Source organism: Giraffa tippelskirchi, chromosome 2, assembly GCF_054371585.1.
Source record: "Giraffa tippelskirchi isolate mGirTip1 chromosome 2, T2T-mGirTip1v1.2.pri, whole genome shotgun sequence".
In the NCBI taxonomy this organism is placed as follows: domain Eukaryota; kingdom Metazoa; phylum Chordata; class Mammalia; order Artiodactyla; family Giraffidae; genus Giraffa; species Giraffa tippelskirchi.
The window spans coordinates 209,855,464-209,868,902 of NC_137276.1; the positions used below are offsets into that span (position 1 = coordinate 209,855,464).

A 13,439-nucleotide genomic window follows, 5' to 3' on the forward strand; every position below is an offset into this window, starting at 1 on the left:
GAATCATTCCACGTCTGTTTTCAGAAATGGCCTTTCTCATTCTGTATCACTGAGTCTGGGATTAGACCCATTACCTTGTCAGGGCAAATTTGGGGAATCCACTTACATTTTTTTTAAAACTTCAGAAATATGTAGAATATGTTTAATTAAATAAACATAAAAAATTAAAGTAGTGTCCACATTTCCTTTGAGGTAAGACTTGTTTCAGTTACCAGTATCTAGGGGAGAAAACAGTGTACTTAAATCTTAATTGTTGCTTAGTATAAATTTGTAAAATGTTTAATAATGGGTTGACTATTTCAGCATTATACTGACACAGTCTACTTTTGGGAGCCACAATATCATTGATTGATTTTAGCACTTTTATTTTGAGAATCTCTTTGTACGTTCAAAGTAAGTGACCTTCAGGTTGTATAGATGCCTGCTGCATTCAGTTTACCATTATTATCATATGAGTGAGTATATGGAAAACATTTGGCACATTTCTTGGCACTTAGTGTTCAATAAATATTAGCCATTGTTAAAATTATTTTACGTCTGGTTTGTTACAAACTATAGACTACATTAAACTCATATTTTGAATGAGTCATTTAAGAATCTAACAACAGTTTTGATAGATAACGAAGTTTAAAACAGTGGTGCACTCCTACTGTTTTCCCCCCTCAAAGGCTATTAGAATTGGAGTTGGGGTGAGTTGTTCCAGTTGCTCAGACATCAAATTGTGGAATCATCCTGGTCTTTCTCTTTTTATCCCTCCTCACATTTAATATGATAGCAAATAATATTGGGCTTTGCTTCTGCTGATTCTCTCCTATAGTCTGTTCGTCACATATACTCACAGTAATCCTTTTAAAATGTAAGTCATACCATGTCATTTCTGTCCAGAACCTTCCACTGGCTTCCACTTACACTTTGTAAACTAAATTTCTGAAGGCTTCCACAGTATTATGTGTTCTGGCCTTTGATACAAAGATAGCTTCATTATTAATACCTAGATTTCATAATGTGGTTTCAGTTAGCAGTCATAGAGCTAGTGTTGTATTTATTGTTAACTGTAGAGAGAATATAGAGATAACTGGGCAAGTTTCTCTCATGATTTTGCTGTCAAAAATTCTTAGTGTTTTTAGCATCTGGTTTTTTTTCTGAATTTTAGAATATTATTTATGTATTTAATTTCAGTCGAATTTTCATCTTCATTTTCATCTTCATTTTCATCTGGAATTCTGTGTGTCTCTCTGTCAAGCTTTCAGGCCACTGATGCTGTTTTCTTCTTATGGGTCTGATATTTGCTTGTTAGTTTGCCTCTAAGTAGGCATTCAGCATAAATATTAAAGAGAATATCTGTTATTGTTCTTGTTTGCTGAAGTACTATTTTAAATATTTCTTTTTCACTCTTTTAGATAGCAAGTTCCAGAAAACATTTTTTAGTTTGTTCATTTGCTTTGAACTATAAGTTTATGATTGGACTTTTGTTAAGCAGATATAAAAAACTAATGGAAAACAGAAATTATTTATAGAATTGATTTTTGCATTATATTAGTTTTAATTAATAGATAAAGGAATTACTGTTGATATAATATACTGTGTTTACAGTGAATTTATATTGTAAAATTAAGAATCACATAGTATAATTTTAAATCTGAAAATTATTTTTACTGTTAGTGTTGTTATGGAGAAAATTACATAAATCATATGCAAATGTATACTTACTACAAAATATTTGATGTTCTGTTCTTGATATTTGAAGGATAGTAATGGAAACTTGGAGCTAGCAGTGGCTTTCCTTACTGCAAAGAATGCCAAGACCCCTCAGCAGGAGGAAACAACTTACTACCAAACAGCGCTTCCTGGCAATGATAGATACATCAGTGTGGGCAGCCAAGCAGATACAAGTAAGTTTACTTCTCTTTCGTAATATTTTAATTAGAATGTAATGAAAACTTTTGCTTGGGGCTGTGTTTTGTTTAAGCAGAGGTGAAGGAGAAGAAGAGGAATGACTTTAGCTTTGGCTCTTCTTGTTGTAGTTGAAAGGTGCATATGTTTTTATTAGCTGCTGTATTTTTTTCCAGTTTGGAAGTAAAAGATTACATTCAAGTTATATGTTCTTTCATAAAACATTTCATATAGTATTGTTTCAAAATATGGAACATCTAAAGGTGTTATTTATTAAAAATTTTTAGAATTTTAAACGGGGCACAGTCATTTGTTTTATAGATGTTAAGTGTTGGTACAGACCTTAGTATTATTTTTCAAGATAAAGTATTTTTTTAATTACTGGTATGATTTACTGTTTAACAGAATTTTCCTTCCCTCAACTCCAACCCCTCTCCAAAATAAAGATCTTGGAAGAAGGTTTATACAGCAGAACAAAATAAATAAACATGCGTATACGCATACAAACATACAGAAAATTTTACATAGGACTCTAACTTTTCTTCATAATATGAATAATTTATGCTTATATGTCTGAGTTTTTTTTAAACATCTTAATTTCTATCTCATTATGATGTAGTAACTGCATTATATAAAATATAGGTATTTCTGTGCATTCTAGATTTGAATAGTGTGGTTACTAACTTGTCCTTAAAGAGAATTTTTTGGTTTTGTTTATAAATGTTCTTAAAGTTAGGAAACAGCCAGAAAGATCCCATTCATATAGATTTCTGTAGCTACTGATTGGCATTAAATACTGTTTAATGTTGTTGATAGAATATTTTAATCTCAGAATTTCAAGGTAATCTTAGTATTTTTGCTCCACAAATGGTCTTGTGTCTCCAAAGCTGGGATACTCCTGTCTCACACAGATAATAGGTGATGGCAGAAGCTTTGTATAAGACAGACTCAATTGCTGTGTGTAAGTTCAAGACAAACTGTTTTGGCCCCTACCTACATCTCTAACTTCATTTTCCACTGTTTTCCTCTTGTCACTTTACACTGTAATAATGGAAAATAGCTTGGAAGTCCTCACTGACACAATGCTATTTAATTTCTCCTATCGTTACACTTGTTACTTCTGTCTGGAATCCCCTCTAGCCTTCACCACCAGTCTGATTTCTGCTGGGGCTCTAAGACATTGCTCAGGAACTGCTGGCTTGAGAGTATTTTTTCTAGCTTCTATGTTAAACTGAGTGCTTCTCTTAACACCCAGAGTGTACTTCTGTCTTAATGAGTACTGTGTTATTTTGAAATTATTTGCTGTGCCTTTCTTGGTTACCAAACTATAAACTTAACAGGGCAATAGAGTGTCTATAGTTCCACCATTATACTAGGATGTCATGGTTTCTCAAAGAAGTGCTTGTTGAGTTATTTTTGATAATATGTGTAAAAAAGCTATTTTGAAACCAATGAAAGTTCTCTTGAACAAGATTGAGAAACTTGTTACAAGAAATTAGGAAACAGATAGTGGTATAAATAGAGAAGGAATTAATATGTGAGAATAACGTTTCATATCTTTTAAGGTTCTGAGACTTGGGAGGCAAATGAAGTTAGGTAGAAAAAGCAAAAAAGATTTTGACAGAAGACAGCTGGTTAAAGTGAAAGAAACAGGAAGTTGAGTAGACATGGTTCAGTGTTCTAGTTGAAAGGATGGAAAGATTTTAGAATGATAGCTGTGAACTCTTAATATAGATGGTAGACTTTGTGACATGAGACAACATACGCAAGGAAGAATTAGGATTATAAACTGTCATAAAAAAGAAACCTTATTTGTTGTGTGAAAATTAGAAAATATTCTTTAAGCCGCATGTTAACACCTGTTCAAGACTTTTGACAAGGAGTAGTGAAAATGTTATGGACAAAATGAAAGATTTGAATAGGTACTCTTAGGGAGAAAGCAACATGATTTCAGAAAGTGTATGTCCCATTTGTTAATTGAATAAAAAATTTTTTGTGTGTGTGTATATGTGTAGCTCTTGAAAAGTATGCACTAAGTACTTTTATATTTCCCTTGAAAGAATTGGTAGAGAGATGGAGTTTCTGACTTCATCTCATTGATTATCTTACTGAACAAATTGCTTATTGTTTTAATTTCTTTCTTGATAAACTGAGCTATCCTTCTAACCAGAATGCTAACTCATATTTAATAATTGAATAACTTGTATATTTATAAAATTGGTTTGAGGTTATTGAGAAAAAAACTTAAAAATATAGTGAGATGATTGTACTATAATAGTATTAGTATCAAAGTGGGAAAATATAGCTTATGAGGTAAAAATAATTTTTTTCCATTTAACAAATTGCATCTTTAAAAAATTTTTAAGTACGACTGCCTTTAGCAAATAGTCTTGATTTAGCATTTAAATTTAGTCATGTCATAATAGTATTACATGGTTTAAAACTGAGAAAGTAAGTAAATGTCATGTATTCAGCAGATTCTTTAAATTACTATGCTATAATTGCTGAGGAAAAATGAAATCTCTTGTTTATTTTTAATTTTTGGAAGGAGCGGTTAAATGTGGGAAGGATAGAAAATAAATGTTAATGAATATATACATATTTAAATGCAGACCTCTTCTTGAATAAAAGTGTAAGTGCTAAAGGAGTGTGGAGTGTTGGAGTCATCAGAGTGTGAGGAAATTTTCAAGGGATTTTTCTAGATAAAAACTCTTTTTGAACATTTTCTCAATTTTATGTGACATGCCTTGTTACTTGAAAATTGACCATACTTGAACTTAATTCTTTCAAATAATGGCAAGGGTTTTTGTTTTTTCAATTTCTTCTCTTTTTTTTTTTTTTAAGTGTAAAATCGGTTATAAACAGGGCTAAGGTGTAAACAAACCTTGCTAACTTTTTGTCATTTATTGGTTGTAGTGCTGACAAAACATTTATGTTTTGAAATAAAAGTCTCTAATGCTAAATACATAATGGTTCCTTGTTGTTATAAACTAGAATAAAACTTGTAACTAAGGGTCTTTTTTAGAAGAGCTAAACACGTGTTTTTTTGATGACTAGAAAAAATTTAGCTTTCAAATTAATATTCCATAGAAGTCACATTTGGGGTTGTAGGGAAATTTTCATATACCCAAGTACATCAGAAAAGAAAATAAATTATGTCATTTGAAAGGAGAACACATATTTGTGAACACAACGTTTGTGAACTTTAATATTGAAGAAGTAATTACATTTTCAGTAGTTGGTAGGGTGATTATTGGCCTCAGTGTATTTTTACTTTTCATTTTTGAGAGAAAAAGGAAACATTTCAAGGAAAGCTTGTACTCTGCATAATAAGGAATTAAGAAGTATTGTTTTGGTAACATTCCAAGCTGTAAATAAATACTACAGGTTTCTGGGGGAAAAAAAACAAAAAACTTTTTTGTAGTACTGTTAGCATATAGTTGAGGCATATTTTAAAATTACTTTTATCCCCTGTGTAGACTGGATATTGTGAATTGTCAAGTGAGTGCCTCCTGCCTCCAGCTTAAATGAGAAGTAAAATGATTGTGTTAGAAATTTTGCAATTAAAAATGCAAAGAGGACTAGGAAATAGTGCAAGATACTGAGATATCATAGGTGTATTTAATAATCAGAGAAGAGATTGTGTGAAGTTTTTGTGTCATGGCAAACTCTGTCATAGACATGACCATACAAGACTTTTGCCCAATTTGAAATCAAATAGTAATATTCTTTCTTTCTTGATCATTAAATTCTTTTGAACTTTTTTAAAACAGGAAAAAAACAGTATATGCCCACCAGAACAAGATGTGCTACAATTGAGCAATCAAAGTATGGATCAAAAGATAAGAGGGATTTGGGTAGGTAATTTTAACACAGAAAATAATGCCACATATTGACTTAAGTTTTAGAGAAATTAGTATAACACACTGGAGTGAGTGTTAAGTGGTAGACCCTTCACAAATTTAGAAGCATTATATTTTTTTTAAAAAGTTGCTGTATTTCTTTTTACAGAAGAACTTGAATTATTTGGTAAGAATTGCACGGAAAGTGAGAAACATGTTGAAGTTCTGTCCTGGAACTCTAGTCTTGGTTATATTGCTTGACTAGTCTAAAATTCTTTTTTTTTTTTTTTTTTAGATTTAAAGCAAAAAGGATAAACAGGTTCCAGTCTAGTGCTCTCATCCCTGCTGAGGTTAAATCACTTATGTTGAGAAGTTTAGGATTTTCTAATTGAACACTGATAATTTTTCCCATTCACTAGATGTGTTAAATAAGCAACTTCAGAAAGAAAGAAGTGAAATACAAGTTAAATCTCTTTCTGTAGAGATGTCTAATGCATAATGCCTGATTCACCAAAAGGCAATTAAGCCTAAAAATGAGATGCTACAGTGGTATGCAAATAACTTGTAGCTAATTAGATGCAGTTAGGCATACATTCTGTTTTAGACATACACTGTAGAATTGCTTGTATAACTTTATTTTCTGTTATTTCAGGACAAAATGATAGCTATGGCATTTGCACTTTTTGTTGACTAATAAAGAATGATAATTTTTAATTTTTTCCAAGTCAGAAAGCATGATGAAATAGATGACAAACTCAGGATATGGCTCCTTTATTTTCCCTTTTCTTACTTAACAGTGCTGCTGTTATAAATTTAGCAGCAACTATTAAAAACAGAGCAAGACCATTTAGAACTGAGTTGTTAATACAGTTGCCAGTAGTTACATGTGGCAACTTAAATTTAACATCAATTTAAATAATCCTGAAGCTCAGTTTTTCTGTTGCCATAGATACATTTAAAATGGGCAGTAGTCATCAACATGTTAACTAGTGGCTATTGTATTGGGCTGTGTGGATAATATTACATTTCCATCATCACAGGAAGTTTTATTGGACATCACTGTTTCGGAGAATCTCAGTTTAGCAACGATAAGGTTGGAAAAGAATGGGAGAGTGCAGTGAGCAGCACAATTTCTATTATGTCTTCTTGCTTTTAAGTATTCTTTTAACATGACACCTTATTATGCTATTTGTCCTTTATCTGGAAAAAGTTTTCCATGGATGAAGTATATATTCTCAAGTATTCTAACTAGTGCCACTATGAAGATCACTCATTAATTTTTATTTCTATTCCAGTCTAGATATTAACCTTTATTTGCTTAACAGATATTTATTGATTTCCTAATACAAATCAAGTACTCTTTTAGACCATTAAAAATATCAAGAAGTGTCTGCATTAACATAGGGGGAAGACTGATGGTAAATAATAAATAAAAAATGTCTGGTGGTAGTAAGTTTATGAAGAAGAACAGAGCGGGGCAGAAGGACAGAGGGTGACAGGGATGGGTTTGTAGTTCGGACACAGGGTGTGGTATTTTAGATGGACGGTTGGATGGGAAATGTCTCATTTATACAGATGCCTGAGGAAGTGAGGGGCTGAACCTCCAGGATATCTGAGGGAAGTGTGGCCCAGGCTGGGGCCTTGAGGCAGGAGTGTTTTTGGCTCAGGAGGCGAATGGTGAGGATAGCAACCGTGGTTGAAACAGAGTGAGGCTGAGAATGGTCTTTTCCTCATTTCCATTCACCTGCTTAGGATCTCTTTCTTCATCTTTGCTTTTTTCCCCTTCCTTTTGGTGGCTCAGTGATTTTTTTCCCCCCTCCAGCTTTTCCTCATCTCCCAGAACCACCATGTAGTTGGCAGTTCTGTCAGTTTTTATGTGCATGCTTTCCCCTTCAGTGTTTCTCTGTCAGTTTTTATGTGCCTACTTTTTCCCTCAGTTTTTCTGCCCTGGTACATATTCTTAACTACAACTCTTCTCAAACGCTTATTCAGCACTTTTAATTCTTAACTTCCCGAACAGTTCTTTCTATTCATATCACTCCTCTGCCTAGAAATCTTTGCTGATGGTAAGTATAAGCTTGGCTTATTAAAAAAAAAAAAAAGAAAAGAAAACATTTCCCCTAGGGTTCGCCTTATGTAGGTGAGGAAGATAATGAAAGAACTTTCTTCCCACCTAAATCAAAATCTTACATTGTAGATGTAACTACAGTCTTAAATACATTGTAGTTCAATTAGATTATGGGCTAAATTGGCTCTTCTGAACTAACTTGGACTCCTCATGTCATTTTATGTACCATTTTCATGAGAAAATGAATTATGTATAATAAATGATGTATACATTTGAAGTCTAATTTATTGTTAACTTGATGGCTTTCTGTATTTCAGAGTTAGCAGAGAAATGTTTGGTAGTTGGTGTGTAAGTTTTTAGAAGGATTGATTAAGTTGAATTTTATGTTTTGATATATATATTTCTGACTTTATAGGAAAAAAATGTTTTATTTTGGGCAATCTTGAAATGTTGGAGAGTACTGTTCATAGGTTTTTGTACTATGACTTGTCTACAGTGTTACTCAGCTGACACTAACATGCCATGCCCTTGAATTCCGTTCGCATTTATTCTAATACTGAAGGGAGGATTGGTTGAAAGAAAGCTTAGTGTTTTACCAGGGTTGTCCCTTGGCATTGATGGAGTTTTTTGCAAAGGCTAAATTTGTTGTAATTGACTTTTGCCAATTAGAAATTGTTTACTACTAAAGCTTGTTGAGCTATTTCAAATCCTAAAAGGTAATGCTGTGAAAGTGCTGCACTCAATAGGCCAGCAAATTTGGAAAACTCAGCAGTGGCCACAGGACTGGAAAAGGTCTGTTTTCATTCCAATCCCAAGGAAAGGCAATGCCAAAGAATGCTCAAACTACCGCACAATTGCACTCATCTCACACGCTAGTAAACTAATATTCAAATTTCTCCAAGCCAGGCTTCTGCAATACTGAACCGTGAACTTCCAGATGTTCAAGCTGGTTTTAGAAAAGGCAGAGGAACCAAAGATCAAGTTGCCAACATCTGCTGGATCATCGAAAAAGCAAGAGAGTTCCAGAAAAACTCTACCTTTGCTTTATTGACTGTGCCAAAGCCTTTGACTGTGTGGATCACAATAAACTGTGGAAAATTCTGAAAGAGATGGGAATACCAGAACACCTGACCTGCCTCTTGAGAAACCTGTATGCAGGTTAGGAAGCAACAGTTAGAAATGGACATGGACAACAGACTGGTTCCAAATAGGAAAAGGAGTATGTCAATGCTGTATATTGTCACCCTGATTATTTAATTTATATGCAGAGTACATCATGAGAAACGCTGGGCTGGAGGAAGCACAAGCTGGAATCAAGATTGCTGGGAGAAATATCAATAACCTCAGACATGCAGATGACACCACCCTTATGGCAGAAAGTGAAGAAGAACTAAAGAGCCTCTTGATGAAAGTGAAAGAGGAGAGTGAAAATGTTGGCTTAAATCTCAGCATTCGGCAAACTAAGATCATGGCATCTGGTCCCATCACTTCATGGCAAATAGATGGGGAAACAGTGGAAACAATGGCTGACTTTATTTTTCTGGGCTCCAAAATCACTGCAGATGGTGACTGCAGCCATGAAATTAAAAGACACTTACTCCTTGGAAGGAAAGTTATGACCAACCTAGACAGTATATTAAAACGCAAAGACATTACTTTGTCAACAAAGGTCCATCTAGTCAAGGCTATGGTTTTTCCAGTGGTCATGTATGGATGTGAGAGTTGGACTATAAGGAAGGCTGAGTGCTGAAGAATTGATGCTTTTGAAGTGTGGTGTTGGAGAAGACTCTTGAGAGTCACTTGGACTGCAAGGAGATCCAACCAGTCCATCCTAAAGGAGATCAGTCCTGGGTGTTCATTGGAAGGACTGATGTTGAAGCTGAAACTACAATACTTTCGCCACCCAATGCGAAGAGCTGTCTCATTTGAAAAGACACTAATGCTGGGAAGGATTGAGGGCAGGAGGAGAAGGGGACAACAGAGGCTAAGATGGTTGGATGGCATCACCGACTCAATGGACATGAGTTTGCATAGACTCCGGGAGTTGATGATGGACAGGAATGCCTGGAGTGCTGCAGCCCATGGAGTCGCAAAGAGCCAGACATGACTGAGCGACTGAACTGAACTGAAAGCTTGTTCTGTTCCTTTTTGAATAAGCACATAAGAAATTCATAGAGGATTATTTTTCATTGTGAAATTGATAGCTGATTACATATTTTACAGAAATCATTCTACTAAACTCTAGGAAGAGATGAAATTTAGGATCAATCATTATTAAAATAACATTTTACTTTCTTAATATCTGTTCTTAAAATCATATGTACTTGATATGTGTGTAGGATATAATTTAGTTTTGCTGTATGGCTGTTTAGTTCTAAAATAACCTATGGAAAGAAGCTGTATGAACATCATGGAGAAAATTATTGTAATTAAAATGAAACTATACTAAATCTTCTCCATTGCTTAAAGGAACAAATCTCAGCATTTTACTTAAGGACCGATAGTCTGATCAGCCAGTCTTCCTAGCATCAAAGACTGTAATTACTTTTTTCTTCCTCTGCTCACACTTAATTCCTCTGATACCAGATATGTGAGGTTTTTTTCCCCCTATATATGACCAGTTCTATGACATCAGCTGGGCGTTCTACAATTCTGACACCATTTACCTGGAGTTAGCATCAGACGCCACAGGCTAAATTCTCAGTCCCACAAAACTCCTACCTTAGACACCAGTCACAAGTAGTGGGTCCCTTGGTTACCTATGTTCTGTTTGACCTGGCTTCAAATTGGGAGTTCTCGTGACCCCCCCCTCAAGTTTGATAATTTGCTATAATGGCTCACGACTCAGGGAAACACATTTTTGTTAGTTTATTATATTAAAGGCTATGATAAAGGATGAACAGCCAGATAGAGAGGGGTATAGACACAGTCTGGAAAAGTCCCAAGCCAGAAGTTTCTGCCTTGTGGAGTTGAAATGTACCACCCTCCCAGCATATGGATATGTTCATCAACCTGGAAGCTCTCCAGACCTTGTACTTTGGGAATTTTTATGGCACTTTCATCAGGTAGGCTTGATTGTTTGTTAACTTAATCTCCCGCATATGTATCTCCCTAGAGGATGAGACATGGGGCTCCAAGTTGCAAGCTTCTCATCATGACTTAGTCTTTCCGGCCCATCCTGAACCAGTCTGCAGCCCACCAAGAGTCATCTCTTTAGAACAAAAGATGCTCCTGTCACCTAGGTAATGCCAAGTGATATAGGAGCTCTTTGTCAGGAACTGGGTCAGAGACCAAGTATTAGAACAAAAGATGCTCCTAGGATCTTACCTTGCTCTTTGAATTGACTTGTTAATCCATGCATGATTTAGTAACACAGTGCATTGGTAATTTGGAAAAGATTTCCTTCCAAATGTTGGAAGAACATTTACATTATAAAACAAATAGAAATTGTTAATATCACTTGATTTCACCAGAAAAGGCTTTGAAGTACTGGGAAGATATCACTTTCATAGTGATAGAAACAAGTTTTCTGAAGTTGCAACTTCTGCTTGACAATTCCATAGTTACCATTGGCAGCAAATACTCTCATTTGTTTTTCAAGTGACAGGCTCCCCCCCTTTTTTTTTTTGAGAAAATATCTGTCAAATACTGATGTCTGAATAATCACAGTTTGTAGTTTATCAGTTGTAATATCAAGTAAAAATGGTGCTCCATGAAGAAAATGCATTCAGTTCAACTTGCAGCTCAAGCAATGCACTAGTGTTTTTTTCTTCAGCAATAGCATACTTTGCATATGTCCAATTTTTTCACATAGAAGTAAAAGACTATGTAAAACAATGTTTGAGATTTCATAAAATTAGTTTTCTCTTATTAAGGATTTAAGAGAGATTGGCTTGTTTTTTTGAATTATTAGTGTGTATAGTTGTAATATAATGAATTCTTATATAACTTGATGCTACTACCTTGATTTGTGCTAAGACACAATGGTTTAATGCACTGTTGTTTTGCATAATCACTGTAAATGTGACCATAATAGGAAAGACAGATAACATCATAACATTTTTTATGAGAGCATTTTTTACTTAAGGAACCCCTTCTCTTATAGAGTCACTGGGGATCCCCAAGATTCCATGGATTACCCTTGGGTACTGCTAGTATGGAGGGGAGACCACTGGATTTAATAATTTGAGGACTTAAATTTGAAGCCTGTCTACCTTTCTAATACTAGATTTCATTTCTCACAACTTCAGTTATTTTGTTTATGAAATAGGGTTAAAAGCATCTTGCCTTACTTTTTGCTTTTGTGTTTCTCGCGTTACGATTGCCGAATTAAGAAAAGCTCGAAATATAACTTGTTGCTATTTCCAAGTGAGTTTCTGCTCTAGCCAGCTTAGTTTACTTGTCAGTCATGAAACAGTAAACACTTTAGATAGTTTCAAAGAAGAAATTTAATACAGGGGACTAGATTGTTAAAAAAAAATCGGTGGGAGCACTGGAGGAAGGATCTCTAGCTCAGCTTTCTGAAATGACTCCCAGATTCTTGCAGGACTGGCCAGCCAACGAAGCTACTCCATCTGCCACAGTCCGGGAGATAGTGAATCAGGAGATTGCCTGTGGGACAGTTGAGAACATAGCTCTATAGCTGTTGCCCAGGGAGAGCCAGCCAGGATTAGCTAACTGCCACTAAGCTGTGCCTGGACACTGGAGCACAGAGTCTGGTTACTACTTCTACTGTCTCTCTTGCCATCCTGAAGCTGGAAACTGGATTGCTGCTGTGGAGCAGCTCACATCTGTTCAGTCATGCTGGAAAAAAACACAGCCAAAAGCAGCAGGAGAGTGCCTTCCTCTTCATAGCTGCCTTTCACATCTCATGCTAGTATATCCGATTGGTGGAACCTAAATTTTATCCAAAACCATAACTACAAGTGAATCAGGAAAATAGGTTGGTTTGTTTTAATCTGTTCGGCTTCTGTCGTTGAAGAAAGCACATTAGGAAGATGAGACAGTGGAGTCTGAGGGGCTAATTGATCAAGTCCTCCAAACCTGTTTGCTTCTTTGTGATTTTCAAATGACATAAAAAGTTATTTTCTTTACTTTATCATTCTCTTTTTAGTCACCCAAGTTTTAGTCATTTTTAATGACCATGATCTCATTTTTATGAGGCTATTTCATGCCTCTCGAGTTCTAGCTTCTTTAATCAATATTTCAGCTGGACCCAGTGATGACACACACCAGTGACACCATCCATCTACAGCTATGGTTTGGTGGACTTGTAAACCAGACGTATGAATCCTTTGGCCTGCTGACAGGTGTATCATTGCAGTTGTTCTGTAACTCTGTTCCACATTTTACTTGATTGAATTTTTTTAGACCTGCCTGCAATGCTGGAGACCTGGGTTCGATCCCTAGGTTGGGAAGATCCCCTGGAGTAGGGAAGGGCTACCCACTCCAGTATTCTGGCCTGGAGAATTCTGTGGACTGTATAGTCCATAAGGTCACAAAGAGTCGGACACGACTGAGCGACTTTCACTTTCACTTTGGGCTTTCCTGATAGCTCAGTTGGTAAAGAATCTGCATGCAAAGCAGGAGACCCTAGTTCGATTCCTGGGTCAAGAAGATCCACTGGAGAAGGGATA

At 35.3% G+C, this 13,439-nt stretch overlaps 1 protein-coding gene across 49 annotated transcripts in view; it reads left to right on the forward strand.

Annotated features, from left to right (window-relative positions):
* Positions 1–13,439, forward strand: part of USP25 (ubiquitin specific peptidase 25) — a 153,066-nt gene that overhangs the window by 25,148 nt on the left and 114,479 nt on the right. For 17 of the 49 annotated variants that reach the window (XR_014077593.1, XM_081572655.1, XM_081572664.1 and 14 more), the window contains one exon: positions 1,748–1,892. Coding sequence is in view for 32 of the 49 variants with exons in the window: in XM_081572618.1 (XP_081428744.1) it covers positions 1,748–1,892 (145 nt within the window). In the remaining 17 variants the exon portion in view is untranslated. Of the gene's footprint in view, positions 1–1,747; positions 1,893–5,666; positions 5,751–13,439 lie in introns of all 49 variants that reach the window. The other 32 variants (XM_081572643.1, XM_081572651.1, XM_081572631.1 and 29 more) reach the window with 3 other exon arrangements.